This window comes from Pelmatolapia mariae, linkage group LG16_19 (genome assembly GCF_036321145.2).
Source record: "Pelmatolapia mariae isolate MD_Pm_ZW linkage group LG16_19, Pm_UMD_F_2, whole genome shotgun sequence".
NCBI classification, from domain to species: Eukaryota; Metazoa; Chordata; class Actinopteri; order Cichliformes; family Cichlidae; genus Pelmatolapia; species Pelmatolapia mariae.
Window position 1 is genome coordinate 66626036 of NC_086241.1, and position 14302 is coordinate 66640337.

The following is a 14302-nucleotide window of genomic DNA, read 5'->3' on the forward strand; positions in this document are numbered from 1 at the left end:
TGGCATAACAAGAAATTTAATAACCTAAATAATGACCTGGTTGGAGTTTAATTGGGTGTATTTGTTAGACTTAAGTATTTTGAACATAAAATCTTAATTTGACGACTACACGTAGCCGCTAAATAAACGTATGCTGTGCCAAATTTTCCCATTAAATGATGATAATTTCAGTCACTGTAATCAACGCAAACTGTTTAGATTTATAAAATATTAGCATTACAGTGTCATCATGTCAGTTGTTTGGTTGCCATTAAAGTGTGATTTTAGTTTTTCCGCCATAATCACTCAGATTTCCTGCATTAGTCGAACAAACGCACTGTTGCGTCTTTCCAGCATTGCAGCACCGGGCTGGTCAGAATCGACACTACCAAACTCATAATGCAGTCAATATGGGATGAAGTGATGAAGCACCGTTTGGTGGGTCTGAAGATGAATGCAGTCTTTAAGAAGGCCATTTACATTCAGCAGACAGAAATAAAAACGTAGCTGGAGTCGTTCCCCCAACAGCCATTATGTTGCTCAATTGATTCAGGAGGCTTTAATAAGCCCTTGGCTCCACTCTGCACCTTTTTTAAAATGTATGCAGAGTATTAAAGATGCATGAGATGAATGTGCTCATTGTCTCCTCTGGTGACTGCCTGATCACAGCTCATCATGCTAACATAGTAATTAGCTGCTGGGTTTGGAAGTGTCACCATCCTATTCATCATCTCTGGGATCAAATATACTCTAAATGCCTTCAAGGATCTGAAATTGGGGCCCGAGTACAAGGCGGCGGGCGGTGGGGGGTGAACGCTGCAGAAAACTATAGAAATGAAAATGAAAATAAAGACTTTTGGGGTCATTAGGAGCTCAAACAAAGTTTACGTACACAGATGCATTCCAGCCATCATTAAAACTAACACAGGCGACCTTGCTGGAGAAAAAGTAACATGCAAATTTACATGATCAAAATTGTTCAATGTGTTTCCCATTTTCTTGCCCGAACATCAAAATGGACAAAAATGACCGCCAATTGTGATGTGCTGACACATTCTGTAATCAAGATTTGAGAAAGAATCAGCCATCAGAGCAGCAAGAGCCCCAAACCCAAACAGTCTGTACCCACTCACTGTTGTTTAAAAGTTTCTCCATATACTTGTGTATATAAACACTCTGACGCTAGAATATGATTTGGCTTTGAGGGGACTAGCACAAATGGCTTTGGTGACTTACATCATGCTTAGAAGTCTAATCACAGACACTCTTGTCATATCAAGCAGAAAAAGTCCATTTCATAGCGAGCTGCATTTTGAAAAAAAGCAAAAAGGGGAAAAAAGGGAGGGAAGGGTAAACAAGCTTGGCGTTCCACAGTCACCACAGAATTCATCATTCATACAAAAAAATACCCCAAGCCCCAAAGTAGAGCTAATTTAATCCAAGAGGAATAAAACTCCATTTCATAGAAGTCGTCCATTCAGAACACTCATATTTCCACTGAGCAGAAACCCCCGGCTGAAATTCGAGCAGACACTTTTCGGAAGGAATGCATTCGGTGGGTTGAGGGCCAAAGCTTGCCCTGTAATTTGTGAATGTACAGAAATGTGTGACCGCCGCAGCTCCTCTAAAGATAGAAATCTTTGTCTTATGTCATCGCTGAACCTCAAACTATTTCTAATTGCCCCCATAGCCCCCTTTTCCAAATGAATAGCTACCCATCCAAAGGCTTATGTGTGCATGTCTGAAAATAGCCTGGGAGTTTACACAGTCTAATAGATCATATTCGGGGGGGTGAAAAAAAAGAAAAACTTTAAAGAGATCTCGACATATCTGAGACTGTCCCCATCTTCAAAGTGGCTTTTAAGTGGCACTGAAAGCAGTGTGGTTGGCATTTAGAGCCAGGTATACCTTTACAGACCCCAAAGGCTTTCCTGTTTCTCCACTAATAGGGATCATACTCATATTAGTCTTTACAATCTGACTCATTGCACACAGAACCCAAAGCAAGCAGGGTTTCCTTTGGCTTTAAATTCACAGAAGACTTTGTAAAGATTCCGCAAAACCTCTGAACTCCTTTTTTATTTGTATTTCGACTTGTCCAGAGTGTCTAAAATGCCCCATTTCAGATTTGTTTTACTGCGGTGCTTCAGACAGACTGTGTGATGCTTTCTGATGCTGAGGGGACCCCTTCTTTTGTTCTGATTCAGGCCAGGAAAACAGATGAAGGCAACTTCTCAGCCACAAGTTTTCACAGAGCAACCATCAGTAAACAATGATGTGATTTCTTGATTTATATCTGAAGGATCTGTTTTCTTTTTATCCCTGAATGCTCAAGAATCTTATACGCTGAGGCCTTTTTGAGGTGGGTCCTGGGTTTCACATGTCCTCCAGGAGTTCTGTCTTGATTTCAGGCTCAGCCCACTCGGATCATTAAAAATCGTTCAGGGGCACGGCGGGCTCCGTCCTCGATGCCTGTGCGGCTGAAACTGTAGAAACTGCATGTTGAAATGTGGAGGTCTAAATGTGACAGGCGCCCGGAGCGCACATTAAGGCTGAGTGGGGTATAGCTGGGGCGTGTGGTCACATATTAATAATGAACTAGGGCAGGAGGATGACTAAAATACCACCAGCATTGTCATTGTCCCAGTCCGGCTGTGCTTTTTTAAAATAGAGGCAGTGTGATAGCTGATCTGATCCGATTTATTTATTGTTTTAATTCAGGGAGGTCAGGTTGTACAGCTCTAAGCTTCTGTGATTTGGAGATTTCTCACATCAGGTAAAAAAAAAATAATAATAATACCAACAATGTCAACACATAAAGCAATTATTTATGCTGCTGTCTTCTGTGAACCAGGGATAAGTGTGATGGTGGCTTTGCTACCATAAAATATTTCTTTCTTTTTTTTCCTCATGTGCTTTCAGTGCGTAATTTTTTTCAAAGCTTTGCTCAAACCCTCTGAACCGCTGTCCTACATTACAAAAAACAAGCAACCACAGACAAGGAGTGTGAGAGTGTTAAAACAAGCCTGCACATTAATATTTCTCACAGCATCCAGCCCAGAAGAAAAGAGACAGAAAGGCACGCAGGTAGAATTTCACAGAATTTATTTAGAGAACTAAAGTTTAGCAACACTTGGCTGGCACTCTGCGCACACGGTTGTGCAACGTTGCCTTTGTAAATATTAATGAATGTTGCACAGATGCGCCAACAATGATCAAGTGATGTTTGCTGATAGCTATTAGGAAATAAAATTGAGTTTTCAGACGATTTTAACAGCTTAAAATTTTAGAATGATGTTTATATTGTTTCTATCTAAGCTCTGCATCCTGCTGTGTGACTGCAGCTCTGATCACTGCGGCAGGAAAGGTTAAGGGAAACCACTCCGACGAGCTACTTAGCTGCTCTTAATTAATTATATTGCAAACAAACAGCGTTAAAAAACTGCACGCACACTATGAAAATTTTACTAAAACATATATTCGCTGAATTTAATTCATTAATTATTATTTTACGTTTTGTGCCATTTTTAAATCAAAACTACCAAATTTCTAGAGCGTAATGCTTTCTCTCCTAATCGATCACTCCTCGCCAAACTCAGTAAAATGTGCACACGGTATTTTTAAGCGATGTTTAAAAGCCTGCCTGTGCATTTAAAATGAATTAAAGCAGACACACATACACAAAAACTCTCAGACAATTGAATCTATAAATGATGTATGTAGACGCGCAAATATCGCATTTTATTCATTCAGTTGGCTTCAATGTGAAGTTTTTAAACGAATAAATGTGCGTGCTCTAATAAGAATTTTTATTTCCCGACAATAACACATTTTATTGTGATCCGGGCAAATATCTCACACGTGGATGTGAATATGAAAATGCCCGGGGAGCAAATCTCCCACCAGCTAAACAAAAATTCCCCCTAAAAATCAAAAATATGTTTAAGCGTTTGGCCTAAAGTCGAAATTAATTCAGATTTCCGACTCATCTCAGGGCGCAGATAAAAGTTTCCTCTGCAGATGTGAAATGTCTGCCTCTCAGACCGCCGGAGCTGTCAGCGATTGAAAAGGCAAATGCGCCAACTAGTGTCAAAAAGCAGCACGGCGGAAGGCTTTAGCAGGGTGTGCCGTCATTTGATGTAACCCTCAACATTTCTAATGAATTCAGCCTCTGGCACACACACACACACACACACACACACACACACACACACACACACTGACTCTGTTGTGTTCTTTGATGTGGAAAAAACACATTTGCTTGTTTGCTTTAATTTTCTTATTGAATTCCGCTCAGTCAATTAAAATGATATGGATCTATCTTAAACCCATAATTTCACTTTATGAAAATTTAGAGATGTTGCGAAGCCTCGAGATATAATAGCGTCTAAAATGAATAAATGAGATTGAAACCGCAGACCTGCGCAGTCTCGGGCCTTCTTTAGATCACTTCCAAACAGCTGAGTTCAGATGAGGCTGTGTGATAAACCAGCGTGGAGATAAAGGTGCACACCTTTGATCTTATATAATATTTTAACGATTAAGGCGGTGCCCTGTGACACTCGGGATTTACAGTAAATCTCCACAGAAGCCAAACGCAGGATTTATTCTTAAGCGCTAAAGTCCATCAAATTCACCATTTAAAGCATCTGCTTATTTCCTTATTAGTCATAATAATAATAAAAAAAAATTAAGCAAAAGTGTTTGCTTGCATGCTGGTTTTGTTTTCGTAAGTTGTATCTGGCGTCTCTTATTCTGGAAAAAAAAATAAAACATTTCCTCTTAACGCACGCTGTCTCCTGCTTTCTGTTTGTTTCATGTAAAAAGCGTGTGTCGCGCATAAAAACACAGAAAAGCAGAGATATGTATCAATAATTTAGATTGTGTGTGTGACAACAGTGCATAGCTGCAGAGGGAGCACCAGCGAGTTTGATTGGTCTGATGAAAGCCCAGCCCAGTAGATTCATTGGTCGAAATCATCTCCACACTCCCAACCACTAAACACTAAAATGACTAGGGTAAAATAATATCGCGGCACTCTGTACCCTGTTCATCCTCACGGCTCCTTCTTGCGCCCTAAAGGATAACTTTTAAAGGAAATCCAACTGGAGCGACAGGATCGTTCCCATTATTCCAGAATTGTATTGGTTTTGGGTTTTTTTTGTTTTTTTGTGGGAACACCTAAACTGGGATACGGTTGCGAGAACTTTTACGCAAGAAACAGGACATCGCTGTGCTTTAACTGCAGTTTGACTGTAGATATTCGAGTTTGAGAAATTTAATTAGACTTTTTTGTTTTGTTTTGTTTTTAAACCAGCGGTGAGAAACGTTTCTGGTGCAATCAGCGGGAGGCGTCTGCTTAAAAAGAAAATCGCTGTTTAGTCGAGACATTTTTTTGGTTTTAGTTTAGGCGGATTAATTTTTTTTTAATATATCGCGCCTGGATTACCTGTGCCAACAGACTCTTACCGATCTGCAGAAAAATATTTGGGAGATTCATTCACTTATTTGCGAGTTTGAGTGAGATCTCGGGCAGTTTGTGGTGCTTATATTCAGTTCTCACGCGGCAGAAAGAAATCCACGGAGTGCAGCAGACGCGAGCACCGATATAAGACAAGCTGAGCGCTGCCGCGGAGCTTTTATTTGCACGTCTTTGCTGAAATTAGAGCAAACCTCGTCGGCTCTGGTGCTGCTCGAGCCGACACATCATGTGCAGATGATCTAGCCACACAGTCACCAGTTTGTAGTTTCTGTTCAGGTAGCGAGGCTCTTTCCACTCGCCTCCAACCTTTGCGCCAACACAGTGGACTCTTGACACCAGCGGCGTCTGGAGAGACAGACAAAAACTTTTCCCTCCAAAGAGTTTTGCTCCTCTGATCCGACCCAGTCAGGTGGCACTGACCCAAGCTGTTGTGATGCATATTCCCGTAGAGCCGCCGACCACCAGACGGTTCACGCCGCCCTCCACATCCTTCCCCTGCAGCAAGATTGGAGACAGCAACGGGGCCATGGCCACCGCAGGGCCCATCAGGTCAAGACCGGACACCAGGAACGTGGTGGACGTCCTGGCGGACCACGCGGGCGAGCTGGTCCGGACCGACAGCCCAAACTTCCTCTGCTCTGTGCTGCCGTCTCACTGGAGGTGCAACAAGACGCTCCCCGTGGCTTTCAAGGCAAGACACATCGCTCCTTATTATCATGTGTTATGTTTTTCATTTAATAATTCCCACTGCAGGCCTCTAACTTCCTTAAATGTACGAGTAAAGAAAAAAAAAGAAGAACAAAAAATAAATAAATTAAAACCAAGCAAATGGGACTTGAGGAAGTAATCCATTTTCTTTTATTTAGAATTATCTGATGGGATTTTTGGGTGACTTTCAGTTTTTGCTTTGAGTGAAATTTTAAATATCAAATCGTTAACATAACATTTGCTTTTTTAGGCTTTAAATTGCACAATAAGGGATAAGAAATTTAAGTGCAAGTAGCAAGAGCAGCTGAATTAATATTTTGTACCTTTATGTGTTTCTGGATTACGCAATGTTGACGCTTTCTGAGTCAATTCTTGTGTTTTTATCAGTTAACTGTCTTTGTCATGTGTTCGGATCCGCTCGGATGAGGACATCACGGTAACAGAACGTGTAGTTGAAATTTATATGATTTCCTTGTTAACGTGATGACATTGTCTACTTTAAAAAAATCTCCAAGCTGCATAATTCAATCAGCAGTTTATTGTTGACATTGTGTTGAAATTGTACAATGTACGATTTCTAACTTAATATTACGAAACAGTCGGATGCGGTTTTACGCGCGCATTGAGCACATTTGCTTTGATGACCCGACTGACCAACATCTTTTTTTCCCCTCTCCTGCGCTCAGGTTGTGGCTCTTGGTGACGTCCCCGACGGGACTCTGGTCACCGTGATGGCCGGAAACGACGAGAACTACTCGGCCGAGCTGAGGAACGCCTCGGCTGTAATGAAGAACCAGGTGGCTCGCTTCAACGACCTGCGCTTCGTGGGTAGGAGCGGACGAGGTGAGCGTAACCTCTGAAACTCTCTCTCTCTCTCTCTCTCTCTCTCTCACACACACAGGCCTGCACACAAACAATGAGGGAATGTCTGCGTGTAATGCATTTGAAAACACATAATAATAGATCATATTTCTGGGCACAGAAAAAAACAAACATAAAACGAGTGACAACATATTATTTTTGAGAGAACGCGGATGATATGAAACTAAATATTTTGCACAGGCTGCACCGCTGCGCGTATTAAAATACAGCTCGCGCATAAATACCTTTCTGTCAGTTTTGGGGATGATTTCTGTTGCTGAGATAATTCTGCAAATGTGGAAGCGTTTATGTTTGGGTACGACGAGTGCCCACACCTTGCCAACTGACGTCCACGGGTGTCATCAGAAACATCTGGCCTGCGTCACGGTATGCAGCTGCAATGTGGCTGTATAATTTTCTTAATCCGAGGGAATACAAATAATCATCCACGTGGTGCAAGTCGGAGGGATGGATGAGAAACCACCGTGCAATTTATGTCCCGGGGCAATTTGTCAAATTATCCCCGCCACCATTTAGGATGCGTGCATCTTATGGACTATTGCGCACTATTTATCACGGTTATTGCGTTTAATTGCTGTATAAAAATTCCCACGTCAGCAGGCTGGTTTGTAGGATGTTGTGGTCAAACCATAGGCCTACTGTGTACCATTTTATGCTATATTGAGAAAATCAAAACAGCGCAAAGTTCAAGTAAATATGCTCAACTTAAATAATAAAAGAGAACAATTTCAAAAGCCTCATCGGAGTCATTTCGCTTCTATCCGTGAGGCCATTTCTGGATTTTATATTTCTATTTTTTGTCTGATTGTCTTTTCCATGATTTTTTTTTTAAGTAGTTCGTACCTTTTATTTCTACAGCCAATTAGCCCACCCACATCAGGATTTCATGTCTGTCTTCCCACTCAGTCTCCATTTAACAAGGGACGCTATTCTCAGAGCCGGGGACGAGCGCCGGACTCCCTGCGTGGTCCAGCCTTCCTCTCTCTGCACTTTGATGCAGATGGGAGCGAGAGCCTGCCTTGTTGAACAATAAACTCTTGCTGTAAGCTCTTTGGCACAATCTGGAAGACATTCCCTCAATAATCCAAATCATACCCGCAGCCAGACCGTCAAAAGAGAGCCGGTCCTTGGCTTCTTCTTTTTCTTCTTCTTATTATTTAATTTGAATTCAAAGGCTGCAGCAGCGGGACGAAAGCCGGTGATGATTTGAGGTTGAACAAGCGAAGTATTGTTGTGAGAAGAGAGAAAATAAGTTTTGCAGATCATTCTAAACGGTCGTTTACAAAGAAGAATAAATAACACTCATGAACGCGATTTGGTTGCTGTGCTGCAGGAAAGAGCTTCACTCTGACCATCACCGTGTTCACCGGACCGCCTCAGGTGGCCACGTACCACCGCGCCATCAAAGTGACCGTGGACGGACCCCGCGAACCACGCAGTAAGTGCACACGCACAAAGAGACCCACTCACACTAGCATTATTGCTAAAATGCATTGAGGTGCGATGCTGCACAGCACTGTCAGCATCGACTCCTTTTTCTCTAAGTGTGGGTGTCAGTAAACCCACTGGCTTCTTGAATGTAGATGAGAGTCTTACACTGAGCAGGCCTGAAAGCAAGTGCAAGTGCATTCGTGGGTGTGCAGTGCCTTGGTGAAGGGAGAGCTAGAGAATCAGTTCACACGATCAAGATGTGCTAGAAAATCCAGTTTCCCCTAGATTTCTTTTGGGGTTAAGGCTTGGGTTTTGGGGTTAAGATTAGAGTGAAGTTTGGGTTAAGCTTGGGTTATGGTAAGCCTCTAGAGAATGAATGTAGGGCAATATATTGTCCTCACTTAAATAGTAGGGTAGGCTTGTGTGTCTGTGTGTGTGTGCAGCAGGGGCACAGGGAAGGGCCCTGTCAGAGGAAACTGTAAAGCATATTAAGGCAAAACCCAAGACCACTAAGAGGAGCTGAGTGAGTCTCCAAGCCGCAGGTGGCTCAGCTCAGTGGAACCCTCCTCCTCCTCCTCACTCCTACCTTCTTCAGCGCTGGTCAGAGGGGTCGTACTGTACCTGCCTGCACAACCACATAAGTGGCTCGTTGATTTAACACAGGGCAGACTCCAGCCACCGTTAGCCCTGGCAGGAAGGCACGGCGTGCTAAAGCTGTTAGCGCCATCCTTCAGCCACAGCTACATTCTCTTGTGGTTTAATGCTTCTAGTGTGAGGGATGGTGAAAGCAGAGGTACTCAGATGACTCAGTCACTGACGGTTAGAGCTGTATGTGTGCATTTTTATTTTTTAATGAGCTCAAGGTGAGATAGATATGAGAAATAGGATTTTCTGATAGTTTCTATGGAGGAATCTTACTTATCAGGGTTGCTTAGAGGTGGATAACTGCGGTTTATGTGGAAGTGGGTTCTTTAGAACCAGTGAACATGGAGCACACAGGGGACAGAGAGAGTGGCAGCGAGAGCCACATGAAAGGACACGGTTAGCAAAGGGAGCTCAGGGGGCATGGAGTGAGAAGCATCAAGCCCCCCACCCCCACTCCTCACCCTGCCAAACTAAGTGCCGTCTATTTGCAGAGGTATAAAAGAGAACAGCGAGTAGATAATAATAAACGCTGTGTGTGTGTGTGTGCGGGCATGGTTTCAATTTGATTGTATTCTGTTCAAATAGAAAAAAAAAGAAGCTGAATGTGTGTGCGAGTGCATCAAGTGCATTCTCTGGTTCATCTGCAAGTGTGTCGGTGTGAAATAACTGTGTACGTTAATGCTGTCTCCTGTCTGTCTGTCAACAAGTTACGGCTTCAGCTGAGGCGTCAGAGAGGCCGTGCTACTTTTACACTGGCGCTGGGTGCTATAAAGTAACACTGTTTAATTTAGGGCAGGAGGAATTTAGAGCTCCATTAAACTCTGTTACACTGTGCTGAGAGGAAATTCACAGAATGACAGAAAAGAAACGTCGCTGATCTGAATATGATTTCAATATTCATGAACTCGAACTAGAGCCCCCTCAGTTTCAAACAGACTGCTGGGCTTTTGTGCAAAGGTTAAAATGCACTGTGTGAGGAGAACAGGATAGAGGGAGCATTTTGAAACGCAGCATATTTATATTGTTCATTATGCTGGTTTCAATGTGGTGTGTCTGATCTGAGGCCGAGATGATCTTAGTTCGTAAAAAAAAAAAAAAAAAGAAAGAAAAAAAACTCAAAATAGAAACCTCACAAGATGAGATTAAGGGCCTCTCTTATTTAAACAAGAAGCACATTCTGAGACTATATCAGACAGTCAAAGAACAGGAACACACACCAACATTCAGACATTATTAGGACCATAAAATTAATCAGATCATTTTCTAACCACAAGGCAGCACATTATACCAGCTGTGCAACGTGTCGAGCCAAAAGTTGCGAGGCGCTTCTGCCAACACACAAAACAGCATTTTTTAAATTATGAATGTCATCTCAGAGACAGTTTTATATGCAAAAACTGCTTTGCTTTTGGTTGTTTTTAGTCAGCGATTACACACAACGATGTCTGTACATCTTGGCCAGTGCCGGGCTCACCTGTCTGCAGGCTGGCAGGCCGCTGGGCCCGGCCGTGCGGGGCTTTGCAGGCTGTTTGTGTACGGCCTGCATTTGCATGGCTGCCTGCCGAGCCATGGCAGGAGCTGGCACCGAAGGGAAGGAGGGTTTTTTTTATTAATGTTTACGGATCTAGTCGAGAGAACCTGATGGACAGGACTGCAGCGGTGGCTCGCCTGCGGCAATGTAACAAAGAATGCTATGCTTGAAAGCGCTCGAGCAGTAAGGGAAACACTTACGCTATGAGTACAGTTGTGTACGCCAATGTATATCCACATGCCCAGACACACAGCATCATGGTCATGAATGCACAGACAGAATTCTGTTCCTGAACAGTATTTTTGTCTCCCTTGCTGCTGATTTCCTCATCAAACATCCGGCATTTGTCATCCTAATCCACCCCCACCCCCCAATCTATCTGTCAGACTTTAATATCAAACTTCTGCTGAGTCCAAACTGGAAGCACAACTGTCGATGAAAGCTCTCCCTCCAGTTTCGTCTGAGCTCTAACAAAATATCACATCCAGCAACAAGAGAGGGCATGCTGAGCTAGAAAAAGACAGAAAGGCAAAAAAGGAAAACAGATGACTGAAGTGTCGAGTCCCTCCCCTGTTTGTCGCTGCTATCAGATGCCGCCACACAACAGCTCATACACCCGAGCAGGGTTATTCTCACCGATTAATCCCTCAGCTATATTTTTGTTGCCCTTCTCACCACCTCACTTATACATGACATCAACTGCTGCCTATTTGGCCACGGGGGAAGGGCCCGTTTGTATTTCTGTATCTCTCAACCTGAAATGAATCAGTTCCCCGAAAGACCTTGCTGCGGGTCAAGGCAGAGAGTTCAGACAAGGGTAGGGAATGTTTGGAGCTTGAGAAAAAATAAAGCTCTTTCGTTAAGGCTGAAAAATAACAAGTATATGGTGTCAAGAAAAAAAAATTAATTTAATATCTGACAGCAGATTAGAGACTTGTCTGTGTGTGAGAAATCAGTTCAGCTATGAGTGTGTGCGTTTGTAATGTCACTAACTAGAAAACAGCTTCCACACATTTTCAGCTGAATCTTAAATATCTTTAAAGTTTTGAAGGGACTCTGCCTCTTTGCCCTGCTGTGGAGATCCCCTCCTTTTTGGAGATATGTGCTGTGCCCCGTGTTTCATTATTAGTAGTACATCATAACCAAGATATTAAAAAACTAAAACCAAACAAAATGATCCATAAAACCTTGATGTGAGCAGTTTCACATGGGAACTATTTCCTCTTTAACTGAACTGCACCTGCCAACTATGTCAGTATGCAGAAGAAAATGCTTCTCTACCTGCAACAAGAGGGTCACGCTTGTGACAGCGTGACAGCTTGTAAACATTAATGCTGTAACTCAACTGAGCTGTAATATTATCTAGCTGCGTGTTTCCTTTGGTTGGCGGGTGCGCTTCGGTAGAAACAAAATAGTTCCTATGTGAAACCGCTCCCAATGAGGTTTGTGAATTTTTTTTTTTTTTTTGAGTAACCGTGTCGTGGTTGCTGTTGAGTTTTTCAAATGAATTTTCGAGTGCCATCTCATTTAATCAGAGTAATATAATCAAGACGGATAAATAACACTAGAAGCGAAACGATGAATATGAACTGTTAGATAAATTGGCTCATTATTTTTTGTGCACGTATGGGCTGATGAGATTTGTACAGACTGTTGTTTGCTGAATGCTGAGGATGCGGCAGCTCGTTCCACCTGAGCGACGTCAAAGTGCTCATTTGTCTCGTGATGCTTGAGAATGATACACGTGAAAACATCTTAACCGCTAACATAATTACACAGTATACGTGCAGTACCTGTATACATTCAGCCAGAGCTGACACACTTTCCCACCAACACAGGCCCACGCATCCAAAAATCACACAAGTACTGTCGTGTTTTGTTGCCTGTGTTTACTCGGCTGGGTGTGTTCCTACAGCTCCATGAGGAGAATGGTGGGCGTAGGGAGGTAGTCGGGGGGGGTCGGGTGCATGTTAGAGTTGGCGGGTTGATTCTATTTGCATTTGGCACACAGACTGTACAAAGTATGCAAATAGACAAACAATGACATTTGCTGTGTTATTTTTCCTGTGATATTGCAGTCGCTCTGCAAAGTAAACAAAGAGATAGCATGAATGCTGCTGCGTATGCATTTGCGTGTGCGGGTGCCCAGCTTATGCACCTGCCAGGTGCATCTCTTTAAGTGCAGCCACGCCCATGCTCCGCAGATCACATGAAAGGATCCCCCTCGGTGCGAATTGCTCTCTCAAAGAAAACTTTGATGTTTGAAAATGGAGATGGGTGTCTTTGAAAGAAAGGCCTACAGGTGTATCAGTGCCACGGGAGGGGGGGAAGCGGCGTGCGTGACGCCGGGTGCTTTCCTGACTACGAGATGTTATAACCTGGAGACATAGCGGCCTGCTCATGCACACAGTCACACATACACAGACAAATAGTGGCGAGCCTCAACGATCAACCTCATGACCACCTAATTTATGATTTGGTTGAGACGAGAGTCTGCCTCAACACCACATACAGACAGATGGGAACTGATAAAGGGCAGATTTTATATCTTTTCAAAGAAATGACACTCTGTGGCGTCTGCACTGACTGGAGCCTGTTGACTGTGGTCTTCCTCCTCCCCGGGGTCACTCCAGATGCATCATACTTGGCTTCAGTGATTAGACGTAGAGCAAATATTGGCTAACTGATAAATCCACTGGAATGCAGTGGTACATATTGAATAGTTCTGAACTGATTTCAGAGAGGAACTCATGTGCTGGGACAAACCATCCACCGCATTTTGAGCTTTCAGACTTGTGACGGGAGGCAGATGAGGGCCGTATCATGCATATCCGTAAGCTTTAGAAGCAGCCACTCGGCTGCTAATTATTTTCTCATGTCTTTTTTCGTTGTGAGTGTAACATGATCAAATTTTGTCGTGGGAGGATAAATAAAGGACTGAGATGGAAGCTCTCTGACCACTGTTGCCACCTTAACCACATCTAGAAGCTTTGAGGCCAATTCTCTTTGAGGACGAGACGCGCACTCGTGCATTCACACACAGCTGTAGGTAATCCTGCTTAAGCTTTTGCACTTAGGCTTTCCTGTGAAAGCAGAGCTAATTAGTTTAAATACCTCGGCCGAATTGTGATATAAACAAAGAAATTGCAGCCATTAGCCAATCACGGGCACCGTTTTTTCTCCTCTTCTCCCTTTGCTGCCTCTGTTTGTTGTTCGGCATGTTGCTGCAGTGTCAATGCACAAGTTTCAGCTGTATGAGGAAAAAGAAGAACATTGTCCACATTTTGAAACAGTGCAGTGAATCCTCCTCCTTCAGGCCTGCTGATGACTGTTGGAGGCACACGCGCGCGCGCGCACACACACACACACACACACACAATAGCTTTGGGGTAAAATGCCCTTTCTTTTTCCGCTCAGACACAAATTTCCTCCCTATATTCACTGACGCCAAATAGAACAGCAGGACGTACCAGGAATTACCAAATTATTTACAGAGGTCCCAGACGGCACTTTTAATTCAGTCTTATGATGCAAGTAGAAGACACATTCTCATAATCAAATAAGAAGCCGGGCCAACATCTCCACTCAGCTCTCTCCACCTACCCACTCCCCTGTAAACTCAGCAGCCAAGCGTCTTTCCTGTT

The 14302-nt window shown here is 43.3% G+C and overlaps 1 protein-coding gene across 2 annotated transcripts in view; it reads left to right on the forward strand.

Annotated features, from left to right (window-relative positions):
* runx3 (RUNX family transcription factor 3) overlaps positions 1-14302 on the forward strand; it is a 47680-nt gene that overhangs the window by 12831 nt on the left and 20547 nt on the right. The window contains exons 2-4 of one of the 2 annotated variants that reach the window (XM_063499254.1): positions 5911-6152; positions 6856-7012; positions 8385-8489. In XM_063499254.1, the coding sequence (XP_063355324.1) occupies positions 5988-6152; positions 6856-7012; positions 8385-8489 (427 nt within the window). In that variant the 5' untranslated portion in view covers positions 5911-5987. Of the gene's footprint in view, positions 1-5039; positions 6153-6855; positions 7013-8384; positions 8490-14302 lie in introns of those variants that run through there. The other variant, XM_063499252.1, reaches the window with a different exon arrangement.